The sequence below is a fragment of the Myotis daubentonii genome, chromosome 5, assembly GCF_963259705.1.
Source record: "Myotis daubentonii chromosome 5, mMyoDau2.1, whole genome shotgun sequence".
NCBI classification, from domain to species: Eukaryota; Metazoa; Chordata; class Mammalia; order Chiroptera; family Vespertilionidae; genus Myotis; species Myotis daubentonii.
The window spans coordinates 42,765,663-42,781,817 of NC_081844.1; the positions used below are offsets into that span (position 1 = coordinate 42,765,663).

Sequence of the window (16,155 nt, forward strand, 5' to 3'; positions counted from 1 at the left end):
TTTATGAGACGGCAAAGCAAATTTTATGTGTGGCTTTTATCCCCTGGTGTTATTGATCTTTCTAGTATATAACTGGTTTGGCTTTATTTTGTTTTATTTTAGTCAAATCTTCCTAAAATAAGTGTATCTATACATATAAAAGGCTAAGTGACAGACCATATGTCCGACCGACCAACCGACTGCTACATATGATACACACTAGCAATCTATATATATAAAAGTTCAAGTGATCACACCTGTCAGAATGGCTATCATCAACAAATCAACAAATGATGAGTGCTGGCGAGGATGTGGAGAAAAAGGAACCCTCATGCACTGCTGGTGGGAATGCAAACTGGTGCAGCCACTGTGGAGAATAGTATGGAGTGTCTTCAAAAAACTAAAAATGGAACTCCCATTTGACCCAGTGATCCCACTTCTAGGACTATATCCCAAGAAATTAGAAACACCAATCAGAAAGGATATATGCACCCCTATGTTCATAGCAGCACAATTTACGATAGCTAAGATTTGGAAATAGCCTAAGTTCCCATCAGCAGATGAGTGGATTAAAAAATGGTAGTACATTTACACAGTGGAATACTATGCTACTGTAAAAAGGAAGGAACTCGTACCATTTGCAACAGTATGGATGGAACTGGAGAGCATTATGCTAAGCGAAATAATACAGTCAGAGGAAGATAAATATCACATGATCTCACTCATTTGTGGAATATAATGAACAACATAAACTGATGAATAAAAACGGATCCAGAGACAGAGAAGCATCGATCAGATGCTCAAACCTCGGAAGGCAGGGGAGGGTGGGGGTAAGAGGGAGAGATCAACCAAAGGACTTGTATGCATGCAGGTAAGCCTAACCAAATGGACACAGACACCAGAGGTTGAGGGCATGAGGAGGGGGTGGTGGGGCAAGGGGTGATTAGGACACATATGTAATACCTTAATCAATAAAGAAAAAAAAAGCCTAGGTGACTGTTCGATTGTTCACCAGTAGCTATGACACACACACTGACCACCAGGGGGCAGATGCTCAACACACAGGCATGGAAACATTGAACAGACTGATGACTCTCAGAGGGAAGGTGCGAGAGGGGAGGGCGAGAAGAGATTTACCAAAGATCTTATATGCATACTAGAAGCCCGGTGCACAAATCTGTGCACTGGTGGGGTCCCTCAGCCTGGCCTGCAGTGATTGGGCCGAAACCAGCAGTCTGACATCCCCTGAGGGGTCCTGGATTGCACCGGGCCTCTAGTTTAAAAATAAACGTTTACTTGCGCATGTGCAATACATATAAATCTCTCACTGGTGCCAATTGCATGCGTGTGTTTCGATCTGTCATTGTCGATCGTGAATTTGGTTGTTTTTGTTGACATTCTGAAGCTGAAAGAAAGCAGCGGCACCGACAGAATATGTCTTAAGACCAACTATTGGCACAATATACCTCTGAAGCCAAAAGAAGCTGTCGTCGTCGTTGACGGAATGTATCTGAAGACCAACTGCTATGCGATTGGCTATAGTACAAACAAGTTTAAAGTACTGCAGTGTTTGGGGATGTTTCAGACAGTTGTCTCTTAAATATGAGATCAAAGGATTCTGCTTTTAGCGAATGGTTAGTAAAACTTAGAGATGGCAAACTTGATAGCAGTTTTCATTTAGGAATGGATATTATTGAAATCCCTCGTGAAATGATTTATAATGCATCTATTATTGAAGCTGCCTTTGGAAATAGTATATCTATAGGTAATATTAAAAATATATCTAAATATGTGATTCTTTGTCCAAAAAATGAGCATGTTCATAAATGAAATGAAGAAATTTTGGATATACTCAGTGGAGATTTTCACATATATTTGAGTGATGATTTCATCAATTCAACGGATGATGCCGAAAAGAAAAATTTTCCCATTGAATTTTTTAATAGTATTACTCTTTTGGGAATGCCGTGTCATAAATTAAAATTGAAAGTAGGTGTAATCATCATGCTACTGAGAAATATTCATAGTAAATGCAGACTTTGTAATGGTTAGGTTTATTATCACAAGATTGCGACCTAACATAATTGAAGCTGAAGTATTAACAGGATCTGTGGAAGGAGAGGTTGTTCTGATTCTAAGAATTGATTTGTCCCCTGATATATGTCCCCGTCTGACACTGGCTTCCCATTTAAATTAATTCGAAGACAGTTACTCGTGATGTCAGCATTTGCGATGACTATTAATAAATCACAAGAACAAACTCTAGACAGAGTAGGAATATTCCTATCTGAACCCATTTTTGGACATGGTCACTTACATGTTGCTTTCTCTTGAGTTTGAAGAGCATGTAATGTTAAAGTTAAAGTTGTAAATACTTCATCACAAGGGAAATTAGGCAAGCACTCTGAAAGTGTTTTTACTCTTAATGTGGTATACAGGGAGATATTAGAATAAGTTTAATCAATTTATCAGTCATTGTTTTTATCAATGTTGTTTTTATATCATGTTTTTGTTGTTTTTTATATCATGTCTTTGTTGTTATTTCATGTTATTTTTTCATCAATTTATTATTTTCATATACATTTTACTAATTTTCTTTTATCTCTGACACTTCTATTATAGAGAAAGGGCAAATAGCGGTATTAAAATATTTCTTCTAATTAATTTCAATATGCATGAATCTGTGCACTGGGCCACTAGTATAGTATAAAGAAAAATAGAGAAAGCTACATTATGCTTCTTTATACTATTCATCTTCCAGAATGTTTCTTGGTTCTTCACAGTTAAAATGGCAAATATTGGACTACATTGGGCCATTTGCATCAGTCTCCTATTATAACCTTGAAATATTTGCATATACAGGATTGGGCAAAAGTAGTTTTACAGTTGTGAATATGTGAAACATAGTTAATAAAGCCATTGTAATAATCATAACCTGCATGTCCTTTCCATATGAACAACTGTAAACCTACATTTGCCCATGTCCATACTTGTACTGAGTTTTAAATATTCTTAAATGGCTATATATATCAGTTACCTCTTCCACTCTACCACATCTTCCATCTAGTCTTTTCTTTGGGCCTCAGATATAGCTTTAGCATTTTAATTTTTCAGTTTTTATACCATTTTTTGTTTTGAAATCATTTATCATTTTTCTAGAGGCCCGATGCATGAAATTCGTGCCTGGGTAGGATCCCTAGGCCTGGCCAGCGATCAGGGCCGATTTGTGTGGCAACCGGTGGGGCGATCAGGGGAGCCCCCAGTGACACCTGCCTTGGCCAGCCTGGCACCGCCCGCTCGCTGGCTAGCCCCACCCCCTGCTGTCACTGCTGGTGCAGGGTGACCAGCAGGGTGACTGGAGGCCCCCCCGGCACTTACCTTGTCTTGCCTGGGGCCTGTGGGCTGGGGGCAGCTCCTGCATTGAGCATCTGCCCCCTGTGGTCAGTGCACATCATAGTGACCCGTCGTTCCACTGTTCAGTTGATTTGCATGTTAGGCTTTTATTATATAGGATTTCTGTCAACTTTGGTGGGCTTAGCTATACTTAAACATAGTATACATATTTTTTATGTTACATTGGCGTTATTTTTGATGATAGATAATATTTATAGAACATTTACTATATACCACGTTGTATTCACTCATGGCAGCAACCCTTTGAATTAGATATTATTTTTAAAATAAATATGAAGAAATTAGGACTTACAGAGATTTAAAACTTGTGCATGGCAGCTTGTAAGTGTTAGAGCTAGGATTTAAACTAAGTCCATCTGACTGGAGAGTTCCGCTCCTTAAATAGTTAAGATATCCCCACTTCTTGAAAATCTACTATTGGACAGGCTAAAGTTATTGATTTTGTTGGTTATAAAATTTTAAAATTGCAGGTGCTTTAAAAATTAAATATGATATCAAGTGCTGAATGAACTTTCATATACACAATCCTTGAACAACATGGGGTGAACTGTGCAAGTCCTCTTTAACATAGAATTTTTTCAATAAACTTACAGTTGGCCCTCTGTATCCCCAGGTTTTGCATCTGTGCATTCAACCAACCTTGGATCAAAAACCTTTAGTCTGTGGTTGGGAATTCACAAGTGAGGAGGGCTGACTGTGCATTGTACCCCACCATTTGATATAATGGAGTTGAGCATTTGGGGATTTTGATATATGTGGGGAAGGGAGGAGTCTGGAACCAGTCTCCCATGGAAACCAAAGAAGGTCTATAATTTGTATGTCATTGTCATTCCTGATCAGTTCTTTTCCCTGAGTCTAACTGACTCAGTAAACAAATCTAATCATTTAAGACTTTCAGATTCTCTTTTTCAGATCACCCATATGTGCCATTTTCTTATTTATGGCATTAATTATTTTATTTCTCCCCTTATCAGTAACTTTGGCCAGTTCAACTTTGCATATATTCATATCTAAACACACCTCTTCAACTAATTTTTTTAAGTCTTTTTTTTTTTTAACCTTCTGCATTATCAACATCCCCACTAGAGTGATACGTTGGTTACATATAATGAACTTACATTCAATTAGCATTTTAATATTGGAGCCATAGCCAATAGCCATGTAAGACCATTTTATTAAGCTATTGTATTGTGTATCTCTTAACACGTGTTTTACGGTGCTTCTACTTTTCCAAGTCTCCTCTACGTTGCTTCATTTAATTTGAGTAAAGCTGACAATAGTTTCATTCAATCAGATAGACATCATACCACTCAGAGGAGGAAGCTTAATGAGTAAACTATATCCTTTTTTCATCTCATTAACCTTATACTACCCCAGTTCTAGAAACCATATTGACTCATTTTTCATTTCTCACATTATTTGTGTTGTTTTCAGCTCTTAAAGCAATTAATTTGTAGTCATTCTTCAAAAACTTAAAAAATTTTCATATCAGGAAAGGACTTGAGCCATGGATATTAGGTATCCTACCCAGATCTTGCCACTTATTCATGCTTTTATAATAATAAAAGGAGAGAAAATAACTTACTCCTTTTTTTCTCATGTCTAGATAAAAAAAGGAGTTTTAGAATAATTTTTAACCTATTTTAATGTCTCTGTATTTTACTTTCCAAAATTCTTAATTGCTTATTTTATATTTGTGGCTTACATGCAGTTTATTTTTTCATTCCTTTATTATTAATGTAGATTAATGTTTTACTGATTTAAAGTGGTATAATTTTGGAACACAAAAGATAAAGTATATTTAGTTGGCCTAAAACAGAGTATGTGCATATGAATTCTTAATAATGTTTAATGAAAAGAATAAATCTTAAGAAGTAAATTGACTATTTCCTCTTTATCCCATGAGCCTAGCATAAATATATATCCAACGTTTAGTCCAGTTTTACTTTAGAGAGGAATAAGGATGAGTGTGGATTCTTTTTTGTTATTGTTGTTTGGTATATATGAAGTAGTAAGCAGAAATGCATGAGAAATAAAGACAGTTTATAGATTTATAAACATCATTAGGAGTCATAGGAAAAATTAAACTAATCTTTTGTTTATTAACAAGGTGTACTACTCTGATTTTAGCATGTTGAACCAACCTTGCATTCCTGGAACTCTGTTTTATCTATCTTTATATTTCCAAAGGCAAGCATAATATTAGCAAATAGTTGACACTCAGTAAGTATTTGTTTAATAAATGAGAAGAAAAAGAAATAGTGTTAAGCAAAGATAACTACAGGTTTTAAGTTTGTGATTGAGACCAGACAGTTATATAAACCTGCTTATTTAAGCCAGATTAGGAAAAGACTAGTCAATGAAGCAAAACTTACAAATCATGTAAATAAATAGAGCAGGTAGTATTATCCTGTACTAGTATAATAAAAGCCCAGTGACCAAATGACGGAATGATCAGAACGACCAGTCACTATGACACACACTGACCACCAGGGGGCAGACACTCAATGAAGAAGCTGCACCCCGGTGGTCAGAGAACTACCACAATGGGAGAGCCACTCAGCTGACCAGGATGAGTGGCTGCTCCCGTTGAGAACCCCAGGCCGACAGGCAGAAACCTGGGCTGCGATCACCACCTCCTCGCCCCAGGCTCCTCTTTGCTCCCTGCCACCTCCTCCAGATGCCTGAAGGCTGCGTAGCACTGCTGCTACCAGGCTCGCAGAGCTGACTCGGGAGCCTGGGAGGCAGGTTTGAGGCCACTCCGCCGCCTCTCAATGCTATTGTTCCTGGGCTCGGCCCCAACTAGGTCCTCTGGAGATGCAAGTTCTCTGGCTCCACCAAAGATGCTGCACCAGGGAGAGGCCTTTCAGAGGGCGGGTCCACAGCCACTTGGAAGACCGGGATGAGCGGTGCTCCCACAGCAGGCTGATACCTGCAGGCCATGCCGGTTACCAGTGCACAAATCTCATGCACCAGGCCTCTAGTCTATATATATAAAAGCCTGAGTGACCAAATGACTGGTCAGCTGGTCACTGTGCTGTGCACTGACCACCAGGGGGCAGATGCTCAACACAGGAGCTGCTCCCTGGTGGTCAGTGCGCTTCCACAGCCAACCTCCCAAGGCCCTGCCAGTCGGCCAACCTCCCGCAGCCCCCCTCCCCCAGCAAGCCAACCTCCCATGGTCCCAATTGGCCCTGATCACCGGCCAGGCCAAGGGACCCCACCCATGCATGAATTCATGCACTGGGCCTCTATATCTATAATAATAAAAGTGTAATATGTTAATTAGGCAAAGCTGCTGGGGATGGGGGGGAGGCAGAGGATGTTGCAGTGGTGGTGGGGGACCAAGGCCCTTGCACGAATTTCGTGCATCTGGCCTCTAATATATATATAAAAGGCTAATATGCTCAGTGCCCCTCCCACCATCCGACCGGACGCTATGATGCACACTGACCACCAGAGGGCAGAAGCTCAACACAGGAGCTGCCATAATGTACACTGGCCATTAACAGTGAAATGGCAGTTCAGACCTGGTGCCGACAAAGCAACATTCAGCTTCCCCCAAGTGGGGCACGGGTCCTACCACAACCCCGGAGCAACAGCCCACCAAATCGCAGCCGATGCTGCCAAAACCCCATGGCACAAAATGCAACCCGCAGCCCAGCCTAGCCGGGAAACGGTGGCTGTGGGTGCTGGGTAATGACGTCACGTAGCAACACCCAGCTTCCTCTCCTTAGCAATGACTAGCCTCCTTGGAGTTTCTTCAGCCAAGGAACACGACTTGCTTCATAGCCAGGTGGAAACATTTTACATTTTAACCAAATGTCTGTGAAGCGTTTGCCCATGCCTCATCTCATTTGATCCTCACAGAAGTCCTCTAGTAGGTAGATAGGAGACTCGGTGGAATCCTAGTTTCTTTTCATTAGCCAGAAAATGGAGATTTAGAAAGTTTAGAAACTTGACCCGACTGAAAAGAAGTAAGAAATGGTGAACCTTGAAAATGACTTCAGGTTTTCTCACTGCACAGAATGTAGTCAAACACTGCTGCAATTAAATATTTTTACCGTTTGTTCTCCCTGCATGATCTACAATAATAATCTGCTTCGTATTGTTATTTACTACTGTGTTGCTGACAATTACCTGAAAGAGAAGTTGGGGTGCTTCACTGGGCTGGAAAAAGTTTAGCCAAATCAGAAAGCAGGTCTAATTAAACAAGTTTATTCTATATTTATATAAAAGGCTAAGTTGACTTGTGTATGCACGATACATATAAAGATCTTGCTGGTGCCAATCGCACATATGTGTTTCAATCTGTCATTGCTGATCGTGAGTTTGGTTGATACTTCTGTTATAGAGAAAGGCTGAATAGCGATATTAAAATATGTCTTCTAATTAATTTCCTTTCAGTGTGCATGAATTTGTGCACCGGGCCACTAGTATAAATATAAATGGTGTGAAAAGTTTATAAATCAAAGCTATAGTACATATAACCAGGTTTTCAGCAAAATAATTCTGTGCAACTGTTGTATTAACGTATGTCAGTTGGAGGTTCAGACTGACAAACATTAGACATAGTATCTTAGGATGGAAAATAAAATCCAATTTACTTCTGTAAAGGTTAAAGAAGGAAGTCAATGCAGTGAGGACACATACCAGAGAGATTAGAAATTTTATCTAATTACAGATGGTAGTGTAAGCCTTCAGGACCCCCCCAAAAAGCCTAACAGTAGACCTGTAGTTTCAGTAGACATGACTGAGCATCATACCCTCTGAAATTTTGTCTACCCTTTTTAGGCCCAGCTTTATTTAGAAGGGGCTTTAGTAGGCTAGGATACAGCCTTGCCTATATATATTGAGGACATATGTTGCATCCAGACCAGATGTACCTTATTAATCTCACAGCTATGCAGTGCATAATATGACTGGTAGAATATAGCACATGTGCTCTACAGAGGCATTAACAACTTTCTCCTTCATTATGCTTAATCTACTCAAGCTACCATGGCTTGGCTGGAGTGTTTTTCTGAATTTGGCCATGTGGAACTAGATTAAAATTTAGCTACCTAGCCATATCTGAGAGTCACAATAAAAGGCTCTTAGCCAGCTTTAGAGATTATCTAATCTTAGAAAATTCCAGGGATGGAAATTTCAGAAGAATCTCCTTTACGCATCACATAAGGTAAATGAACCTTAGAGCACGCTCATTCATAGCTTTGTGGTGGAACAGATTTTAATAGCTTAATTTCATTTCTAAAAAGTGTTTATATTTCAGTTAGTAGTTAACAAAACATGTAAAGGAAATTATTATTCGAGGCATAAAAATCAGAAGTTTTTAAACCTATCAGAAGAACAGAGAAGGCATTATTGCATGTGTTTTTCAGACCATAATTTAGTTACGGTCCTAAAGAAAGGCTGTAGGAGCTTGTGTGCTTTAGTAGCCAAAATCCTAATAGGAGCACAGACAATAACTTCATCTTTGTTCCTCACCTCCAAAAGTAACTGGAGTTGATACTGTGCTCTGAGTTCTATGATTACTGGGGTTGGGTTGTACTTATTTTTGTGTCTCTTATACTTAGCATGGTAATAGGCACAATATATATTAGATGTCCAATAAATGTTTGTTATTGATATTTTTATTTGTAGTCTAGACTCAACATGTTTACATTCTGTAGTTATTGTCAGAGGAAGATACAGACATATAATTGGAAAAGATAAAAACAACTGTGCTATTAATTTTTTTCCTAACAACTATTTTACTGTTTCATAGTGCTGATATTTAAGGAATTCAGGCATTGCTTTTTACTATATTTTTGAAATTTCACACAAATAAACTTTTTATTCATTTTTGAAATTGCTACTATACTGCTTTAATTTTACTTCAATACTGATTAAGGGAAAGATCTTAGATATATTTTATACAGAGTTCTGAAATACACTTAACTACTTGGAAGCTATTGAGATTCTTCTGTAATTAAGTATAGTCTAAAATAATTTTATGTATCTATAAGTTGAGTTGATTAAATACATGTAAGAGTAACCTTGTTAAGATTTGGAATGATAGTATAGATTTTACTTCTACTTAAAACAGTAAAGAATTTGTTCTAGGTAGTAGACACTAATATACATGTAGGTATTTCTTCATTACAGAGGAAGATTTTATTTCATATCAGCCTTCATATTTTGCAACAAAGAAAAGATTTAGAATAATTTTTAACTTTATGGAATATTTAATATTCAGAATTTCTGAATTTGCTATTTATCTACATTATCCAGGCAAAGGGGGCAGCTAGCTGTGGAAAGAGCTAAACAAGTAGAAGAGTACCTACAACGAAAATGGGAAGCAAGGCAGAATAAAGCTCGAGCCGAAGGACATATGGTATGATATTTTTCTCTTGAGGTTTTTGAACATATTAGTATTCAAAGTGAAGGTCCGGAATAAGGTAGGTATAAATGAAAAGAACTATAATCTTTTACAAACATTTCCTCTAAACATTTGCAGAATGTAAAGTTGTGATGTATCTTAACTTATTTAATTCCTCTTCTGCTATATCTTTTAAAGATAGGGTAAAATTCTGTTGTTGGTATGATTAATTGAGAGTAAGTTCATGGCTGTATCTTTCCTTTAAAAATAGCTGAAGTAAATGTAGCAACCCAGATATATATAGTGAATAAATTAGTTCTTATATTATTGCTCATTTTATTTCTCCATATGCTTTTGATTTTAAATACTTTAAAGTAGCAGAGAATGTAAAGAAAAAAGGGAAATAAAAATTTGGATAAGTATGTGTAATTACACATTTACTCAATAGCAAATTAGAAACAAAAGTATATTAAAAGTTTTGACTTGTAGAGGTACACACTGATTATTATTTCTCTCAGCTCAGCACTTCATGAAGCATCATGCTCACATAGGAAATAGGTCAATTATAGGGTAACATATTTTGATTAGACATATCTACTGTAAGTTCATAAATGATATCTTTATAAGTTAATGCAATTATTCCAATTTAGGATATGTTTTTGAAATATATCATAGAAAGATAGCTAAGTTTTTTAATGGTTACCCTTTTAACAAACAGTAATTTATGTTTCTCTAATATCTGGAATTATTCTCTATTTTTATGCTTCTTGTAGATAGTAGAAGAGATCCTCCAGCATTTTCCCTTGCTCCATACCTCCCATGTTAACAGCATCAGGAATTTTAGTTACAAGTTTTAATTTAAAATGTTTAAAACAATTATTAGAATTATCAAGAGTTACAGATTTTTTCCCCTAGCATTGCTCCTTACATCCTCCTATTCTTCCTTCAGTTTATTTTTCTTCATGCTGGAGAATATCTTCTGGTAATCCTTCTCAAGAGAAAATTTCCAAGATTTGTTGGGAAATGTCCTTATTTTGTACTCGTTATTAAATGATAATTTGTAGTGCTGGTCTTCTGGTGAAATTGCTCAGTGTTTGTCTCAACAAATATTTTGCTGTCTTTTTTGAAAAAGATTTTTGCTGTATATAGTATTATAGGTTGAAAGTTTTTTCTTTCAGTACTTTAAAGATATCACTCTGCTTATTGTCTGTCATGTCTATTTCTGACAGGAATTCTGCTATTATTCTAATTTTTTTCTCTAGATGAAATGTTTTTTTCCTCTGATGGCTTTTAACATTCTCTCTTTATCACTGGAAGCAATTTAATTATGCTATGCTGTATCTTGATGTACTCTTCATGGTTATTTTATTGGGGCTCATTGAGCATCTTGGATCTGGGTTTAAAATTTTTATAAAATTTGGAAAAATTGCAGTCATTATTTCTTCAACAAAATTTTTCTGTACTCTCTCTTTTTCTTTCTAGGATGCTCAGTACCCATATATTAGACTATGTGATGCTCTCTCAACAGCTGACTGTGTTCTATTCAATTGTTTTCACTCTTTTTTCTATGTTTCATTTTGGATAGCCTCTATTATTATATCTTATAGTGCATTAATTTTCTTCCACTTTGTGTAATCTGCTGTGAATCCCATCCAGATATTATATATTTTTTACCTCAGATATTAAATGTTTTATCTCCTAAAATTCATTTAGTTAATTTTAATACTTTTTATATATCTCTTTATACTTATTCTTTTCTCTACCTTCTTGAACATATGAAATATAATTGTGATAGCAGTTTTAATGACCTTGTGTACTAATTCTGTTTTGTTTATTATTCCTGATCTATACCTGGTAATTTGTGATTGGATACCAGGCATTGTGTATTTTATCTTTCTTTTTAATATATTGGGTTTTTATCCTGGGATGCAGTTAAATTACGTGGAATAGTTTGAGTCTTGCAAGGCTTGCTTCTAGCTTTTCTAGGCAGGTCCCAAACAGCCTTCAGTCTAGAACAGCCGTGGGCAAACTACGGCCCGCGGGCGGCCCGTTTGAAATGAATAAAACTAAAATAAAAAAAGACCGTACCCTTTTATGTAATGATGTTTACTTTGAATTTATATTAGTTCACACAAACACTCCATCCATGCTTTTGTTCCGGCCCTCCGGTCCAGTTTAAGAACCCATTGTGGCCCTCGAGTCAAAAAGTTTGCCCACCCCTGGTAGAACTAATTTGGCCCCTTGCTCAGGCAGTACTCTTGAGTGATTGGAGGCCCTGTGATTGGAGGTCTTTCCACTCTGGCTGTTGGAAGAATGAAACATTCCCAGTCCTAAGTAAACCTGAGATATTGTTGACATTATGCTGTTGTCACTCAGCAGGAAACACAGAGGAAACCCCCTACAAATCTCCAGTACTCCTTCCTCTCTGTGCAACTCTCTGTTCTTTGGTACTCCATCCTGCCAGTTTTAGTGATCATCTTCAACTTCTCAGGTTCTGACTGCTGTTTCCTTAACTCAGGGAAATTGCTAAGCTCTGTTTGGGGACGTGTGCTGCAGTGTAGAAGATATATAGTTATTTAACCACTGCCACAGTCATGGTATAGCACTATTCCATCAGCTCTTAAAAGTTTCTTCATCTCACCACAAGAAAAAAAATTGTTACTATATGAAATGATGGATATTAACTAAATTTATTGTGGTACTCATTTCTCAGTATATACATATACCCTAAATCATGATGTTGTACATCTTAAATGGATGCAATGTTATATGTCGATTATATCTTAATAAAATTGATTAGAAGATTTTCCTGGTGTCCCTTTACAATCAGTCTACCACCAGCCATAGGCAATCACTGATCTGTTTCCTGTACTATAGTTTTGTCTTTTCTGGAATTTTATATAAAATTATTGGTCACGTGGGCTATTTTTTTAGGATGATATGTGTCAGTAGTCTGTTCTTTTTAAATTCTTGAGTCATATTTTATTGTATGCTTGTACCACAGTTTTTTATTTATTTATACTTCAGTTGATAGACATTTATGTGCTTTCCAAAAGAGATGCCTTTAAACTCATTGGAGTAACGTGAAAATTGTATTCACTCACTTATATTAATAAGTATAATTGACTAGCCTGTCCTCCCTGGGGAGCCCTTCTTACTGAGTTGGTATATCTCTCCTTATTATGTCTAGTTTAGCTAGTGACTGGACTATTTCTACACTCAAGCTTCTGAGCATTGCTAGAGAAAATTAAAGCTCTGATGATTAATGTCAGATCAGTTTATGATTTCTGATTTCTGCCACGCTGTCAGTCCTAATCAACAATCCTTTTATAGCTTCATGGTCAACAGCCTCTCCTATTGCCCACAGTGGCAATTTTCCTCAATGATTTTGTCCTTCATCCTTCTCTATGAAAATATTTTACTTTACAGGTAAAATTAAGCTTAAGAATCTCACATTTTCTCAGATATTCTGCCTCCATACTCATAAATTTATCCATCATGGTATTCAATCTTTCTTTGTTTTCTCTAGTCTCAGAGAAGACTATAATTTCATCTATTCAAAAGTAATCTTTCCCACTCCATCCAATTTGATGATTATAATACTGATATTGTTAACATTTATCATTTATTGGGTGCTTACTGTGTGACAGGCATAGTTATAGTTCTACGTTCTTTACTTTTAATCTATCTATAATGATTGATTGAGGTGAGTTTTTTGTAGTTAATCTATGTTCATTTGTGCAAATTTTTTTATCCTTTCTAATAATTCCTGCCTTATAAAAATTTTGTATGTGTTTATTGATTTTAGAGAGGAAGGGAGAAAGAGAGAGAGAGAAAGAAAGAAACATCAGTGTGAGATCGGCTGTCTCCTGCACGCTCTCTACTGCGGACTGAGCCCACAACCCGGGAAATTGCCCCTACTCGGAATCAAACTGGCAACCTTTTGGTGCATGGGACATTGCTCAACCAACTGAGCCACACAGGCCAGGGCAATTCCTGCTTTTAAATTGGTGTGTTTAATGTAATTATATCATGTTATTACATGTAATTACATTAAATATAATTATTGATTTATTTAGATTTAGGTATAACATTTTATTGTTTGTTTTCTGTTCCGTCTGTTTTTGTTTCTCTTTCTAATTTTTTGCTGACTTCAGACATTGGAATTCCTTTTGTTATTTAATTTTATTTAATCTTTGTGATTTTGGCTATAACGTTCTTTTATATATCTTTTAGTGGTTGATAACAGGATTAAAAACCAGACTTCACTTTTCACAATAAACAGTAGTTTATTACTTCAATTAGAATGTAGAAATCTTTCTATCATATAGGTCCCTTTACTCTCTTCCCTTTAAATCCTTTTTGCTATAGTTGTCTTGTATATTACATATACATTTACATACAATTTAAATCTCTAGGCCATGTTATAATTTTTGCTTATAACTTCAAACATATATAAGAACTCAAGAGAACAGGAATACTTTGTAATATGTACACAAATATTTACTATTTCTCTTGGTATTCCTTTATTCTTAATTTTCCAAGTTTCCTTCTTACATCATTTTCCTCCATCTGAAGAATTTCTATTATTTTAGAATAGGTGTACTGGCTATAAATCCTCTTAGTTTTATTTTTAAACAAAAAATTTAAACATCTTTATTTCTAAACAATATTTTTGCTGGATGTAGTATTTTGGGTTAACACTTTATTTCATTTTTCTCTTTAAAAATGTTACTTTATAGTTTTTGATGAGACTACTATTAAAATTATTTTTCTCTTATAGGTAATGTCTTATTTAGAGCACCTATCTCTAGATGCTCCAAGATTTTTTCTTGGAGTGATTAAGTTGTCTCTGGGCTTGGATTTCTTTAGGTTTATTCTGTTGGTGGTTTGTTAAGTTTCTTGAACTTGTAGGTCTTTGCCTTATGCCATTTTTGAACCATTATTTCTTCAGCTATTTTCCAGCACTGTACTTTTTCTCTTCTCTGGTTCTCTGATGACATGAACTTGTTCCACAGGTTTGTGAAACTCTGCTCATTTTTTCCTCAATCTCTTTTCTCTCTTTTATCCAGTTTAGATCATTTCTGTTCTCTGTTCTGGTTCATAACTCTTTCCCTTTTTATCCTCATTTTACTTTTTTTAATCCATTCAGTGAGTGTTTTGTTTTGATAATTGTATTTTGTGTTTCTGTCTGTTTTCTTTTTCTTTCTTTGTTTTCTAATACCTTCTGTTTTAACCTTTTTTCACTACTGCTCATTGCTGTTCAAGCACTTTTATAATAGTTTCTTTTAAATAATTTTACCATCTGTGTTATCTAATTATGTTTATTGTATATTCCCAAGGAAGATGAGATTTTTGTGGTTCCTCGTATGCTGATTAATTTTGGATTGTATCCTAGGCATTTGGAATATTATACTATTAGACTCTGTGTTTTGTTTAAATTTTATGGAGATTATTGATTATATTTGTTTTAGCAGGCAATTGGCTTGTCAGGCTCAGGCTGCAAGTTCCTAACCCTTCTTCTGTGTACTGTGGTTCTACTTACACTTCCTTTCTCAAAGCTTTACAATGTCCTTCAGATCCTTTCCATGTGTGCACTGCCCAGTGAGGTCTGTCTGGGATCTGGGCAGAAGTCTATTTCTTTGCTCCATGCTCAAAGTCTTTGGTATGCAGAACAGGATTATATCCACATACACACAGGTAATAGGTGAGCCTAGGACTTTATAAATAACTTACGGGGTCATTTTTCTGATGCCATAGACTTGATGCTTTCCTATTCTCTGGGGCTTCACTTTTCATTATTCTAGGTATAAGACTCATATATCTAGGATTTTACCACTTCTGGGACCAAGTGGAGGGAGGAATGGGGAGGGAGAGCAGAAGAAGGGAGGAGGCATAGGTTTTGACTCTGCCTTCTTGGAGCTTTAGTGTCCCAGGAGACAAATCTTGTCTTCCCTGAGTTTTAGTTCCTGTAAGCTCCTGTTGCTGTCTCAGCTCTCACCACAGCAGTGAGCTTTCCTTGGGGCTGTGACACAAGAGAAAGGGAAAAAAGAAGAGAAAAAGAAAAATGGGGGAAGATTTCCTACCTCCTCCCTGAGTTTTCCCTGAGAGTCCCTCCTTCTCCTTAAGCCAGAACAAGAAGTTTTCTTTCATCTCTGTCATTACCAGAGTGCCCAGTTTCAGGAGTTTCGCCAAGTTAGGTTTAGGCAGAAGATACTGTGTTTTTTTAAAGAGTGGTATACTCATCACGTGTTTGCTAATACTTTGAGTTCTGGTGTTCTCTAATTTTCCTGCTGATTTTTCTTTACAGAGTCCTCAAATTTTATGGAGATTTCTGTAGATTTTATAGTTACATTCAGTGGGAAATAAGGGTGGCATGTACTTATTTCATCTTACCTGAG

General features: G+C 36.5%; 1 protein-coding gene across 5 annotated transcripts in view; it reads left to right on the forward strand.

Annotated features, from left to right (window-relative positions):
* NEK1 (NIMA related kinase 1) overlaps window positions 1-16,155 on the forward strand; it is a 147,637-nt gene that overhangs the window by 67,275 nt on the left and 64,207 nt on the right. For all 5 annotated transcript variants that reach the window (XM_059697657.1, XM_059697656.1, XM_059697660.1 and 2 more), the window contains one exon: window positions 9,667-9,769. In XM_059697657.1, coding sequence (XP_059553640.1) covers window positions 9,667-9,769 — 103 coding nt within the window. The remainder of the gene's footprint in view (window positions 1-9,666; window positions 9,770-16,155) is intronic.